The sequence below is a fragment of the Tenrec ecaudatus genome, chromosome 1, assembly GCF_050624435.1.
Source record: "Tenrec ecaudatus isolate mTenEca1 chromosome 1, mTenEca1.hap1, whole genome shotgun sequence".
NCBI lineage: Eukaryota > Metazoa > Chordata > Mammalia > Afrosoricida > Tenrecidae > Tenrec > Tenrec ecaudatus.
In genome coordinates this window covers 88,621,105-88,636,108 of record NC_134530.1, presented here as the reverse complement: position 1 = coordinate 88,636,108, position 15,004 = coordinate 88,621,105, and the positions used below count along the sequence as shown (strand labels likewise).

The following is a 15,004-nucleotide window of genomic DNA, read 5'->3' as shown; positions in this document are numbered from 1 at the left end:
TGAAGGAAGGCTTTTACACCCCCTGCAATATGCAGGTGACAACCTTGATTATTGAAAGTGAGGAGGACTTGAAGCACTTACTGGTGAAGATCAAAGGTTGCTGCTTTCAGTGTGAATTACAACTCAATATAAAGAAGACCAAAATCCTTACGACTGGACCAATAAGTAACATCATGATAAATGGAGAAAAGGTTGAAGTTTTCAAGGATTTTGTCTTGCTTGGATTCACAATCAACGTTCATGGAAGCAACAGTCAAGAGATCAAAAGATACGTTGCATTAGGGAAATCTACTGTACAAGACTTCTTTAGAGTGTTGAAAAGCAAGGATATTGCTTTGAGGACTAAGGTCTGCCCGACTCAAGTCATGGTATTTTCCATCGCCTCCTGTGCATGTGAAAGATGGCCATTCAGTGAGGAGGACTGAAGGCGATGCATTTGCATAGTGGTGCTGGAGAAGAATAGTGAACGTATCAGAGGCTGCTGAGAAGACAAGCAAATCTGTCCCAGGAGAATCACGGCCAGAGTGCTCATTAGAGCCAGGGATGGATGGTGAGTGTTGGTTCTGTTGTACATAGGGTCCCTGTGGGTTAGAACCTACTCAATGACACCTGACAACAGCAACAACACGTCTCAGTAAATCCAGCTGGTTGTAGTTCAGATACATCCAGAATCTGATCTCTCTTCACACTATCATTCCGACCAAGCCACTATTATTTATTACCAGGATTATTATAATAGCCTTTAAACTCTCTTGCTCCCTGTGGTAGTTTGAATTTGTTCATTAAATACTTATTCTTCCTGTACACGCCCCCCCGCCCCCCACAACACACGGCAGTCCATAGCTCCCTCCAGCCCCCATTGATTTTGGACTTGATCACGTTACATTGGTGGGTATCACAGAAAGCACAAGCAAAGACTTAAATGTTTTATGGGCTTTAACATTCCCCTTTTCTAAACTTTTCATTTTTTTAAGCTTTCTATCATGAAGTGGCTGAAGATTTAGAGAGCAGATCATCGGTTTCACGTTCAACAATTCATATTTTGTTTCAACTTATTATTTTGATGCCCTCAATGTCCTTTTCTCACTTCCTATCTGTATTTTCTTTTTCTATTCTTCTTGCTTTATTCATCCTTTGAAAGTTTTCCTTTCCTAAATGCTGCCCTTGTGATCTTAATTGGTAGATTATTCTAACATGAGGGTGCGGTCAGTTCCAGACCTGAAGGGTGGCTAAGGAACATATACTTTCTCGAGGGGTTCCACGGGTACATGACCAGCATGCTTGTTCCTTTTTTTAAGTTTCAACTCTTCTTACATATTTCATCCTCTTCAGGACGTTCTAGTGTAATCCTTTTCAGAGCAATTAATAGTGGTTGCTAGGCACCAGCTAGTTCTGCTTTCAAAGTTCCCGAGAATATTGTTCACATTGTCCATTAGTCCACTGAACTAACTGTTTCCATGTGGCTTTCTATTTTAATCTTTCTCCTTTTCTCCAAATGGAGAGAGACCAATAGTTGCCCCTTAGATGACTGTGTACGAGTTTTTAAGCCTGTTATTATTCACCAAACTAGGATGCATAACATTGCCTTTGCAGATTAAGTTATACCAACTGGCCTTGGTGTCTTCTGAGACTGTATTACTGGGCATCCAGGGCCAGCAACTCATTCTCGCAAGATGGTTCATTAAGCCTGAGAAGTTTTCATAACTCTGTCCCTTGCATGCTTCATCACATTCATAAGTATAGCTGCAACAGAAGTAAATAAGTATGTACAAATATCCTCTGTCAAACCTATGTATATCTGTAGGTATCCAGCCACTCTCCCTCTTCCACCTGTGTTTAGTCAGCATGTCTACCCAAGCATCTACTTGTAGATCACCACAATTGTAGGACTGTGCATATAACAATATTTGTCTGTTTCCTTTAGCTCTTTAATGATCCTGTATTTTCTCCTGCCTCCATCTTTTATTTTTTATTATTTAAAAAAATCACTTTATTGGGGACTCGAACTGTTCTTATCACATCCCATTACATCCATCCATCGTGTCAGGTACATTTTTCATTTGTTGCCATCATCATTTTCTAAACATTTTCTTTCTACTTGAGCCCTTGGTATGGGCTCCTCATTTTTCCCTTCCCTCTCCCTCTCTCTCTCCCTCATGAACCCTTGATAATTTATATATTATTTTTACTTTTTTACCTCCATCATTTTGTCTGACTTCCCTCGTACTGTGCATTGCCTTCCCCTTCACCCAAGTTAGCACTTGTCTCCCTCTAGTCTGTTACCCTCCCCTGCCCCCACCTCTGCTAACCATCCAAGAATTTCCTTTTTCATGTGAAGCCCTTTCTTGGCGTTTTGTAACAGTGGTCTTGTGCAGTGTCTGCTTGTCCTCTTCATTATCTCTCTAGCTTCCTTCGCTAATATTCTTCCCTTCTCTCGTTATTGGCCTCCTGAATAGCCCCCATATACACCGCTTAAGCTTTCTGCACTAGCTGTTTCTTTTGACTGGAACACACTTCCCTTAGCGGCAGGGTTGCTAACTCTCACTCTCTGTACTTTGCTCAAATATCATCTTCTCATTGAGGCTTACCCTTGTTACTCCCTTTTAAAGTAAGCCTGTTCCTTACCTCTACCCCTGACACTCTGAATCACCTATATACTGTGCTCCACTGTCTCTGTCCCTTAACATAGAACTGTCTAACATAGAATATGCTACCTCTTTAAATATGTTTGTGTTTTACTGCTTGTCACATCTAGATATAAGCTCCACCGGGGCAGGAATGGTTTGTCAAATAGTGCACAGCACCTAACAGGCTTCCAAAACGCAGTGAAAGAATGAATGTGGGAACAAAAGGATAACAGTTTTGTTTTCTTAAGTGTCCCTATGTTAGAAATACATGACTTTGACCCTTGGGTTTTAATTTTGTGCAGAAATGGGTATTCATATAAAGTGGCTGTTGCTCTGTCACTCTTTCTTGGATGGCTAGGAGCAGATCGATTTTACCTTGGGTACCCAGCCTTAGGTAAGTATTTTTTATTTTAAAAAATTCTTGTGGTACATATACCCTAGTTAAATATATGTATTCTTACAAATTAAATCTCAACATATTGTTAACGTCTAGAAATTCTCTGTAACTGGAGTTGAATGGCTGCCAATCTTCTGTGAGTACACAGCTAGCAGTTAGCTCTATTAATCTGCTTTGGTAAGAAATACTGACTATGGATTGATATAAGAAGTGTAAGAGCAAAAAAATAAAAAAATTTAAAAAATTAAAAAAAAAAGAAGTGTAAGAGCCCCCAATAAAACGATTTATAAGAACAAAAGAAATACTGACTCTCCTTTCCTGGATTTTTACTTTGATGGAAACATGCTCCACACAGAGTAGGTATTTTCTGCAGGTAATAGACCTACAAAGTCACTGCTCGTGTAGACTCACCATGGGCTCTCCTTACGTGTTCTATGAAGAAACATACGTCACTCCTCACCACTCCGAATCAAGACTTTTCGTCTGCGTGGACACCTTTGTCTCTGTAACCTTGCCTGCAGAAATGGCTACCTGCAGGGCACAGTAGGTCAGCCTCAGCTGGCATCGGGAGCCGTGGTTTATCTCCATCGAGTCTCCCCCACATCTGCCTCCTAGCAGTAGTTCTCTTGTTTACGACAATTTCTAGTGGTTACTAAAGTGTTTACTTCTAGCTAGAGCTTTTGTTTAGTAATATTTTCATGTGCCCAACCTGATTTAAACCTTGGAACTCTGATTTTATCATCCTCTGTAACGAGGAGGGAAATTGTCCACAAAGAGGTTAAAGATTTTCCTCAGGCTAGTGTCCTGGATTTATTCTGTGACACATTTCTTGTTAGATTTGGCTTTTGGTAGGGAAATTGTCATGAGATTAGAAGATTTACCCAAGGACACTCAGCTAGTAACCTGAACATGAACCCATGCTAACTGGCTTCAGAAATCACACTGTATTTTCTGTGGCGCTTGCCTCTGTATTAGCCCTCGCTGAACAGATTTCACGTTCATAGATCTCCATTTGTTAGCTAAGGAGTGATGACTCTTAGTCTTTCCATGCTGATACCCACCAGAAATCAGAAAGGATTCTTCACTTGGGGTTGGTGGGATGGGGAGGGGTGTTTCTGACAGCCTTACCTGGAGTTCTGGGTTTTAACATCAAATATCTATATTAATGGATGCAATCAGCAAACATTTATTCAATATTTTCTATATGCCAAGTAAGTAACTAAATTGCTTACTAGTGACTTATGTGGGAATGAAGATGAGATCACTTTGCACATTGGCTAGGAAGAGAGTAAATGTGAAATAAAATCTTTTTAAAGGATGTTTCTAGTCTGGTTTAAAATACAGCACTAGGACAGAACCATATTGAAGGGACGTGAGAACACAGAGAGAGGACAGATTCAGTCTGTGGAGGCGTGAGGGCGGCCGTCTCCGATGCGATGATATTTGAACCAGGTGTCGAAGGATGAATATGTTGTGACGGGGATCAGTATGTATAAGGCACAGGAGTATGAAGAAAGAGAATGTGTGTGTTAGGAGAATAGTGAATAATTCAGTCCATGCTGTAGGAAGTACAAGGCCCCCCTCCAAAAACCCTCCAAATTCACTGCAATTGAGTTGATATCAATTCATAGCGGCCCTATAGGACAGGGTAGAACTGCCCCTGTGAGTTTCTTAGGTGATAACTTTTTACAGGAGTGGGAAACCTCATCTTTCTCCTGTTGAGCAGCTGGTGGATGGTGGTCAACAGCCTAACACATAATCACTACATTGCCAGGGTCACTATAAGGCCCTTAGTGCAAAAGGCATGTGCTTAAATACCTACTTCAAGGTTGACAATTTAAACCTGCCCAGCAGCACTGTGAAAGAAAGGGCTGATGATCCACCTTGTAAAACATACAGCCAAGAAAACCTTACAGATCATAATACATGGGGTTATCATGACTCGGACTCAACCCGACAGTAAAGGAGTTTTATCCTATTTTCCTTGCAGGCGGGATGATATTAGGAGGAGATGAAGTCATCCGGACAGCTGTGGTCTTTATGTCTACAACTTTGAGTGTCTCACTATGGAATTTGGACATAACTGTGTACACATGAATTTTTAAGCAGAGAAATGTCCAGGTCAGATTTATTTTTCAAGAAGATAGTATTGAGGCTGTGTGGAAACTGACTTAGAATGGAGGGAGGCTGGTGTCAGAGGAAGCTGAAAGGAGTTCGGTGCAGTAGCCCCGGCTTGAATACTAGAACAACAGCGCTTCTATGGGACTCACTATAGCAATCATTGTCGCTTCCAACACACGGCTAAACCCATACAGAGGGTACCCCAAAGGCCTCTGAGCTGCCCAAGTGAAAAGCCGAGCACACTCCCCCCTCTCCCATTCCTAGGGCAATGGGGAAGCCATCCAAAGCAGGTCTCTCTGTTTCTTTAGCCACTCCAACTTGGGCCTTTGGGTGATTGGGCAACAATATAACACTTCCTTAAGAAGGTGGAAATAGAAGTACTGTGTGATCCAACAATCCCTGTACTCGGTATACACATTAGAGAAATCAGAGCTGCAATACAAATTGACATCTGTACGCACACATTCATCACACCACTGTTTAGAATAGTTAGAGATGGGCCTAAATGCTCATCAATGGAAGACTAGATAAACTGGTACATACACACAATGGAATATAACAGTGTTAAAGACTAATGATCCTGCTGCAAAACACCTCATTCCATAGATAAGCTTGAGTGCTATTATGTTGAGTGAAATTAGTCTTGAAAGGACAAATATTGTATGAAACCAGTATGATAAAAAGTCAAAAAGTTGTCACACTAAAAGAAACATGTGATGGTTCCTAGGGGTAGGAGAGGAAATCTGTTGGTTATGAGTTTAGCTTAACCACACGGTCAGCCGTTTGAAACCACCAGGCTGCTCTGAGGGAGAAAGAGGAGGCTTCCTTAAGAGTTACCCTTTGAGAACTTCAAGGGGAGCTTCTAAGTTCTACCCTGTCCTATAGGGCCACTGTAAGTTGGAATTGACTCACCTGCAAAGAGCAATGGGAAAGGAAATGACTAAGTAGAAGGTAGACACACTTGATTTAGGGGAAAGGAATAAGAAAGAGGTCGGCAGAAAATTATGGAGGAAGAGGAAAAAAAGTGTAAGTTTATAAAAGTTAATAGTAGCAATTGAAAATATCTAAACTGGATAGTACAATGTATAAGTAGCTACAGATAGAGTAAACATTTTATTTTTCCTATTAAGAATTTTTTTCCACATTCTTAAAAGCAGTACTATTTATGTGCAGATTTTTAATGCACTTCCTTAATGTGGGTTCTTAGAGGAACAGCATAAGTAATGTAAATCATGCAGGTGTGCAACTTACTATGTTTATGGAGTTTAGTGCTGCACGTAATGCTTCATTATATCAATTTTCCCTGAGATTAAACAAGAGCATGTGAAGGTAGGAGGGAGGAGTTGAATAAAATCTGTTAAGATCTAAAAATAGCTTCTAGAAAAAATTCTCTTTCTAAGAATTTCAAGTTTCTTTTTGGCATACAATCACTACTAATTTATATATATGTATGTATAGTTATACAAAGGAGTTTCAAAGAGTGTGGAAAAATGGATTTAAAAGATCATGGATTTTTACATACTTTTTGAAGCTCCCTTGCATGTATATAATACCTTTATTACCTTAACTGAGTTATTGTTCAATATACTACTGCTGCTTTAGGTGAGAGCCTGTTTCACTTAAGTCTTAGTCTAACACAATCTGTTTTTATATTTTAACTCTGTTAACATCTGTGTTTTTTTAATAAGCAATAACTAACATTTTATATGCCCGTTTGTAGCATGAAAAGATTATGGATTCTCAGAGATAATAGCTCTTTTGGATGCAGTTAACAGGAAAGATAATCTCTTTTCCGAGTGGTCTTCATTTCAGTTTTTAAAGTTATTGTTTTTGAGAATAACAGTTTTGCGTGTTTTAAGCCCAGATATTAAAACTTTGGTTATTGTAGTCCTTTTAGGTTTGAAGGTGCCAGTTTGAACTGGTCTGTGGCGTCAACATATTATAGGACAAATAGAGGGATTTGCAAAGTTAAACTTTCCTCAGATAAGGTACAGACACACTAGGAAAAGAAGTACCCCATTACCAGATCATTGTAGAACACTGTGGTTGGGTAAACAACAGCCTCAGTGTCAAATAATCCTCCTCCTTTAAAGTGGTTAGGCAGGGAGAAAAACGTTTGCAAGATCCAACCTGTAAAGAAGCAAGAAATATAAAAAATTAATCTCTGTTCTTTTTATTTTTTAGCTATATAAATCCTGTTATTAATGTGTGATTTTAAACTGTAAAGTTTAAGTTACTAAGACCCAAAGTAAAGTACAATTTAAACATGAGATGTATTAATGTAGCCATCTGGCAGTGTACATTTTTGAGAGAATGTATATATAAGAATAATGATTCAAAATAAATATGGGTCTTTCCTGATTTTTTTAGAACTTAAAAAAAAGAAGCAAAAGCTGATATTCTTTTTTTACAGTAAATGGGATCTGTACAGAAACTTAATACTTTTTTTATCAAAACTGGAAACCACACTCACTGCCGTTGAGTGGATTCTGACTTATAGTGGCCCTGCTGCACAGGGTAGAACTACCCCTGTGGGTTTCCAAGACTGTAACTCTTTATAGGAGTAGAAAGCCCCATCTTTCTCCTGGAGAGTAGCTGGTTGTTTGAACTGCTGACCTTGTGGTTAGCAGCCCAATGTGTAACACACTAGGTATATAAAAGTCTACTTTGGGTAGTTTAAAAATATCTGTCTTTTCAAGAACTGGTGTCCTATTCAAAAGCCAGAAGAGTAGTGATCAGTATTGGCTTAATAAAGACTGTATGGAATGTGGACTGCTTTGTGGGATTCAAGTTGATCAGAGTTTGTTTGCAAATAAGGTTGATGTAATGTTTTTCATCAGTAGTCAAATGGAATGACTAATTTATTTTAAACAGTTTTAATGGCATATAATTCACAAATCATACAATCCAATAGTTCAATCAAAGTGAAAATAGTTGTACATGAATGCCTTCCTATTTTATATGAGGTATTACATTACCTAAAATGCTAGAGGTGAGGCTTGTGAAAATTCATTTCACGTACTTCGGAGGTGTTGTCACGAAAAGACATCATGCTTGGAGAAGTAGAGGGACAGTGAGAAAGAGGACGACCCTAGACCAGATGGGTTGACAGAATGACTGCAGCAGTGTGCTCCAACATAAGAGCAATTGTGAAAATGGTGCGTGCAGTGCTTTGTTGTGTTGTGCCCGGGTCACTTTGCACCACTCAGCGTCTCCGAAGAGCAACATGATACCAGCTGTGAAGATGGAACAGCCCTACCTTTTGGTTGCTCACAGAAGGATACGGGAAAACAGACACGTAAATATAGGATGAATTGTACCATGCGATAGGTACTGTTCTGAGACCGAGGGCCCCTAGAATGGCAGTGAATTCTTCTTGGGAGTTTAAAGGAAATTTTCCAGAAGCAGGAACATCTAATCTAAGCTTTGAAAGATGATTGGGAGTTAGCTAGAGGATAGGAAAGCATGGAGTAGAGACCAGACAAGCTTTAAAGCAGAGCATAAACCCAAAAAAACCAAACAAGTCCAGTGCCATCAAGTTGATTGTAACTCAGAGCATCCCTATATAGGATTTCCAAGACACTACAACTTTATGGGGGCACAGAGTCTCATCTTTCTCGTGTGGAGCAGCTGGTAGGTTGGAACCACCAATCTTGCTTTTATTAATAGCCCAAATCCTAACCCAAAGCACCACCAGGGACCCTAAGACACAATAATACCCATTCACTCTCACTGCCATTGAATCAGTTGTGAATCAGAGTGACCCTGTAAGACACGGTAGAACTGCTCCAGTGGGTTTCTGAAACTGTAACTTTTTTTCACAACAGTTTTATTGGCACACACTTTACATATCCTACAGTTGAACAGTTCAATCATTCAGTCACATGAAGCGGCGTTTTACAAGCATCACATCTGTCTTAGAGCCTCCTGTCCATGGACATTCCACCTTATAAATAAACTGTGCAGTCACTATCAGTTCTAGTGCCCCCCCCCTCCGCCCACTGTCAGAGATCACTCCTGGAATCCCCCTTCCTCCCCATCGCTCATCCCCCATAGAAACCATCTTGATCCTAAGGAGGCACTGGTGGTTTTGGACTGTTGGCCCTGTAGTTCATGGCCCAAAGTGTAACCACTACCCCACCAGGGCTCTAAGAATATAGTGTAGTAAAAATACAGCCTTGGCTGAAGGAAACAGAAGAGAATGGCTCATTGGAAGATAGCATTGGATAGTTTGTTTGACTATAATCTATGAAAGAGGAAGCAGCAAGAGATGAAGCTAGGCTAGATGATGCTACATTGAGGAATTTGAATTTATAGTCTGACTCTCTCAGTTATCATAAGGAGTTAGAGTACCCAAACTAGCAGCAGTGCTCTTTATCAAATGATCACCATACCTTATGCACTCTTTTAAATTCTTCACCTCTGTCTCTCTTATATAATATGTTGACCTTTAGATTTGAGAGAACCTTGGCAGTGTAGTTGGTTACATCTTGGGCTTCTAATCTCAAGACCAGCAGTTTGAGAAAGATGAGGTTCTCTACTGGCATAAAGATTGACAGTCTTGGAAATCCTAGGGAGCAGTTCCTGTCTTTATCAACTCAAGGACTAAAACCAATGTTGCTGCTGTTAGGTGTCCTTGAGTCAGGCCTGACTCAGGGAGACCCTCTGCACCAGAGAACAAAACACTGCCTAGTCCTGCACCTTGCTCACAGGTGTTGTTGTGTGTGAGCCCAGTTGTTGCAGCCACTGGGTCAATTGCTGTTCCATTGACCCTCCACCTTACCGAGTGTGATGCCTTTTCCAGGGGCTGCTCTCTCGACTTAGATAGCTGTATTAGCAACTGTATGACCTTAGATTGGTAGAAATAGGAGTGGACTTCAAAAAGTTCATGGAAAACGGAATGAAAAGATAATGGAATTTCCCAAGAACTTTTTGAAGCCCCTTAGGTTTATAGACCATAGTTGACACCCTCGGTTTGGAGTAAGATTAGATGAAATCATTGAAATGAGTTTAATCATTCAAGTTTTCATTGTTTGTAAACTATCAATTCCTTATGATTTTTAAGCAGCTTTAATGAAGTATAAGTGAAATACATCAAAGCACACAGATTTGAAAATTGATATGCACAGTTGTACACTAAAATGTACAGTATGTTCATACCTGTGTGAAACCACCACAATCAAGATAATGGCTTTTTGTAATCTCCTTGCTGCCCTGCTCACCCCCTTCTTTCTGCAGTACTGTTACTGTAGACTCATTTGCCAGGGCTTTAAATGTTAAAATATTAGCTTGGATCTGTTTCGTACTTTCTGTAAAAATGTACACTCTAGGAGCAGGTAGCATTTACCAATATCCAAATAGGTTACTCCTTATCTAATACTGGAACGTAGTAGGAATGGTTAATGCTAGTTTTTCTGAAGAATCTTTAAAAGAGATTCTTCAGAATAGCAGAGTTTAACCTAGCAGGGAAGCAAATAAAACCCACTTAGAAGAAGCACACAAGCTGTGTGGTCATGAGGTGTCGATGGCATCAGGTTATCAGGTATCAGAAGATCCCAAACAAGCATTTATATCAATGTAAAAGAGGAGGTTTAGTGTGGAGACCCAAAGCCCATGTAGACAAGTGGACATGGCCCCACAGAGGGGTTTCAAGGAAGGGATGATTCAACCAGGGTGCAGTATAGCTCCGATGAAACACACATCATTCCTCTGAATGCTTCCTCTCCCTACTGCCACGACCCAGTTCTACCTTAAAAATTCAGCTAGACCTAAGTACACACATTGGTGCAGATAAGAGCTCTTGATATCTGGAATTCAGGACAGATAAAACCCTCAGGAACAGTAGTGAGAGTAGTGGTATCTTGAGGGTAGGGAGATTTGGGTGGGAGTAGGGTTGAAGGGAAACCCAGGGGGGATGAGTAACAGAAATGTACGTGAAGGGAGACAATGGACAGTGTAAGACATGAAATAACAATAATAATATATAATTGATCAAGGATGTGGGAGGGTGGAGGAGGGAGGGGGGAAAAAGAAGAGCTGATACCAGAGCTCAAGTAGAAAGAAAATGTTTTGGAAATGTTGATGGCAACGTTTGTGTGCATAATACAATTGAACGGTGGATTGTTATAAGATTTGTAAGAACTTCCCAATAAAATGATTAATAATAAAAAAGGATAGCAGAGTTTAAGGGAATCATTATTTTCATCTTTTGTTTTGGGTGTGGTCACACTATTTTGCCAATAAATTTCCTCCTATAGCATTATTTTAAATGACTATAGCATTCTATCCTATTGTTAGATATAGCTTAATTTTTTAAAATCTTTATTGTGAATTAGGTTGGAGGTGTTTACATGTTAGAACAACTATACATTTAGTAGTTCAAACCACTCACCCCACCCCCTTCTGTATTGTAACCCCCCCCCTCTTCCCTTATCTCTCCCTCTAAGGGCCCCCATCCTCCCTTTCACACAAGTTAATAGTGAAAACCCAGTGTGGTGCTTCATTTTCCCACACTTGCCCTTCCTCCCCTGGGAACTTTCCCTTTGATATGCAGATTTGTCTTGGTTTTTATTCTTATAGTAGTGGTCAAATACAACATTTGTTGTTGTTTTTTTTTTTGCGATTGACTGATTTCACACAGCATAATTGTTCTCTAGGTCTGTCCATCGTCTTGAAGGGTTTGTGGTCGCATCCTTGTTTAGCGATGCCTAGTATTGCACTGTATGTACCTACCTCAGTTTGTTTATCTAGTCTTCTACTGAGGGGCATGTGGGCTGTTTTCAACTTTCTGCTATTGTGAGCAGTGCTGTGGTGAACATGGTATGCATATGTCTTTTGTGTTCGGGCTTTTACTTCGTTAGGATATATATATATAAAGAAGTAAAAGCCCGAACACAATATATATATATATATATATATATATATATATATATATATATATATATATATGGATTGCTGAATCAGATGAAATTTCTATTCCCAGTTGTTTGAAATTGCACAGTATCGCTTTGCAGAAATTGTACATAGTTGTGCCTTAATTTTTAAAGACATTACTCCCTAGAGAATTTTAAAAATTTTCATATTCATGCAACAAATATTTCATTTTCTGTCAGATACTGTCCAGGGTATCAATTTGTACAAGACAGATAAGGCCCCGGCCTTTAGGAATTTACGTTTTGGATAATGATACAGTGAATGAGCAAACAGATAAATGAGACTGGTAGAGATGTACAATGAGCATTAGAAAGGAAATAGGGGAGTTGCACTAGAGTCGTTGAGCCCTGGTGGTATAGTGAGTTGTGCTAAGATCAAGGTTAGCAGTTCAAAACCACCAGCTGCTCCTTGGAGAAAGATGTAACTTCTCTAAAGAGTTACAGTTTGGGAAACCCACAGGAACAATTCTACTCTGTCCCATAGGATTGCTCTGCATTGGAATCAACTTGAGAGTGAATTTTCTGAGTTTTGGTACCGAAGTCTCTGGGTCGTTGGGGAGCATCATGTTTGGATGGGCACGTTAGGGCAGACTTCCCTGAAAGAGGAGATGAGCTGTACCAGTGCACCCCTGCAAGAGGGCGCAGCAAGCTCCAACGCCCTCACAGGTTCCTTTTCTTCACAGACTGGCAGTTCATTAAGGGCATAACTCTCTGGGTTATTTCTAATGCTCTTTAGGTTAATTGAAGAAGGGATATTTCCAAATTTATACTGAAACATGATGTGCAGAGAGGTGCATTTCAGAAACATACAGGGTGGATAAAATCTCAGCAGAGTGTCTTTGGGCAATTTTAACAGAATGAGACTAATACGAAAAAGAACTATTGTATAAGATAACGAATGAAAAATCATGCTTCGTGAGTGCTTTAGGAAAGACAAAAGGTAAGAGAAAATTATTTTCATTCTTTCAAAAAGTGTAAGCATATACTATGTGTCAGTTCCTACTCTAGGTATTAAGTACACAGCAATAAAGAAAACAGATAAAAATGTCTGTCTTATTATCAGTTCTTCAGACTGATAATAAACATGCAAAATGTGAGGTAGGTCATGAAGACTCCAAGGGGTACAGCCAGTTAACATGCTTGGAAGGTGAAGTCCACCCAAAGGGACCTTGGCAGAAAGGCCTGGCTACTTCCAAAAATCCAACCACTGAAAACTCAGGGGAGCACAATTCTACTCTGATATTCATGTGGCCACCATGATTGCAATCTGCTCAATGGCAACTTGGCTTAGATAGGCAATAACTTTCGAAGACAATGGAAAACAACTCTCTGTCATAGCCATTGTTTAATAGTTGTTTCCAAAATGTGCTGTCCTAATACTTATTCGGCTGTTTTATGACTAATTCTAGGAGAAAAAATAATCTAATTTACCTATGTGTTTCAATAGGATTTATGTATGTCCAAGGTGTTCTCATCCACTCTCATGATGTCCGCCGACAGCTATTTGTAGTTGATGTTCAGAGCTACCTTTCATGAAAGGTCTTGTTTCCTCCTATTTATCTTGATTCTTAAAAGCATCTCAGGTCTAAATATAGAAGAGAAATTATTCACCCTTCTCCCCCGTCATTTCTGATTCTTCTAATTCCATCATCGTGGTTTTGAGTATTATCTTTGTAGAACCCCTGGATGATGTGCTCAGTTAGCCATTTTAGTATCTTAATTCTTGGGTTGGTAAGAAAGCCAATATAATATGTGTAGGACCCAGCACAGAATTGATTATTTTGATTAAAGAGATGAAAAGAAGTGAGTTGCTTTACAGAGAAAAAAAAATCAAACTAATTGGTTTACTAATAAGTTTTGCATTCTACTTGAAGATAAGTGTTTTTTCTGATTTATTTTCTATGGGCATGATAATCTTTCTGTATTTAAACTTTGGACTGAAAATGTATGTTAAAATCTAAATAGGATACTAGGGTTAAAAGATGTTCCAAATCATAGCTTACTGAGATTTAAAGGTTTCTTTCTTTAAGCCTTTTAAGAAGTTTTTTTAAGATTGCATTGAATATTTCTTTTACTTTCTAATACTTATTTGTCAAATGAATTAGAAATTATTTTGTGTCTTTCCTATATACATGTTTCTTAAATTTTTTGTCATATCTTCAAATTAATTTTTGATTTTAAAGTGTTGGTTTTATATTCTTTATATTAAAATATTTTTTTTACTATTTATAAGACTTTGCAAACTGTAAATAACGTTGTTTTCCTTTGTAGGTTTGTTAAAGTTTTGTACTGTAGGGTTTTGTGGAATTGGAAGCCTAATTGATTTCATTCTAATTTCAATGCAGGTAAGTTAGTTTCATTGAAGAAGATGAACTAATTGTACATTCAAATTTGAGCCTGTGATCTCCTAGTAAATTTTGAGTTTGTTTATTTTAGAAAGCAAATAGGAATGTGTTTCATGTTTTTATTTAGATGCTGGATCTTCCTAGTATTGCCATGTTTTCAAAAAGCTTCCCTAAACTGTGTTCTATCAATGAGTAGTCCTAAGAGTAAACATGGAAAAGAAAGTCAAAGCTGCAAGTAAACAGTTATTCCATAGGATGGACCACTCTACTATCTTGAGACCAGAAGAACTAGATGGTGCCCAGCACCATTGCTGGCTGCTCAAACCCAGGGCCTCAATAGAAGGTCCTAGTTAGAATGGGTTATAAAACAAAATTTGAACAGGGTTACCAGTCAAAACGAGACGGAAAGTACCCCTGCGACTACGACCATCAAACAGCTTTCAAACTTGGAAGTGAATCTCCCCCTGGGGACCACCTTAAAAATCAAACGTCTAGACTATAAAGTGAATAGTTCCACGCAAGTGGAACATACTCTTTAGAACATTCAGCTCAAGGGGACAAAAAAAATAAAGAGCACCTTTT

The 15,004-nt window shown here is 39.1% G+C and overlaps 1 protein-coding gene across 2 annotated transcripts in view; it reads left to right on the top strand.

Annotated features, from left to right (window-relative positions):
* Positions 1 to 15,004, top strand: part of TM2D1 (TM2 domain containing 1) — a 58,369-nt gene that overhangs the window by 17,300 nt on the left and 26,065 nt on the right. Inside the window, exons 4-5 of one of the 2 annotated variants that reach the window (XM_075556980.1) lie at positions 2,930 to 3,021; positions 14,349 to 14,422. In XM_075556980.1, the coding sequence (XP_075413095.1) occupies positions 2,930 to 3,021; positions 14,349 to 14,422 (166 nt within the window). Of the gene's footprint in view, positions 1 to 2,929; positions 3,022 to 5,014; positions 11,968 to 14,348; positions 14,423 to 15,004 lie in introns of those variants that run through there. The other variant, XM_075556990.1, reaches the window with a different exon arrangement.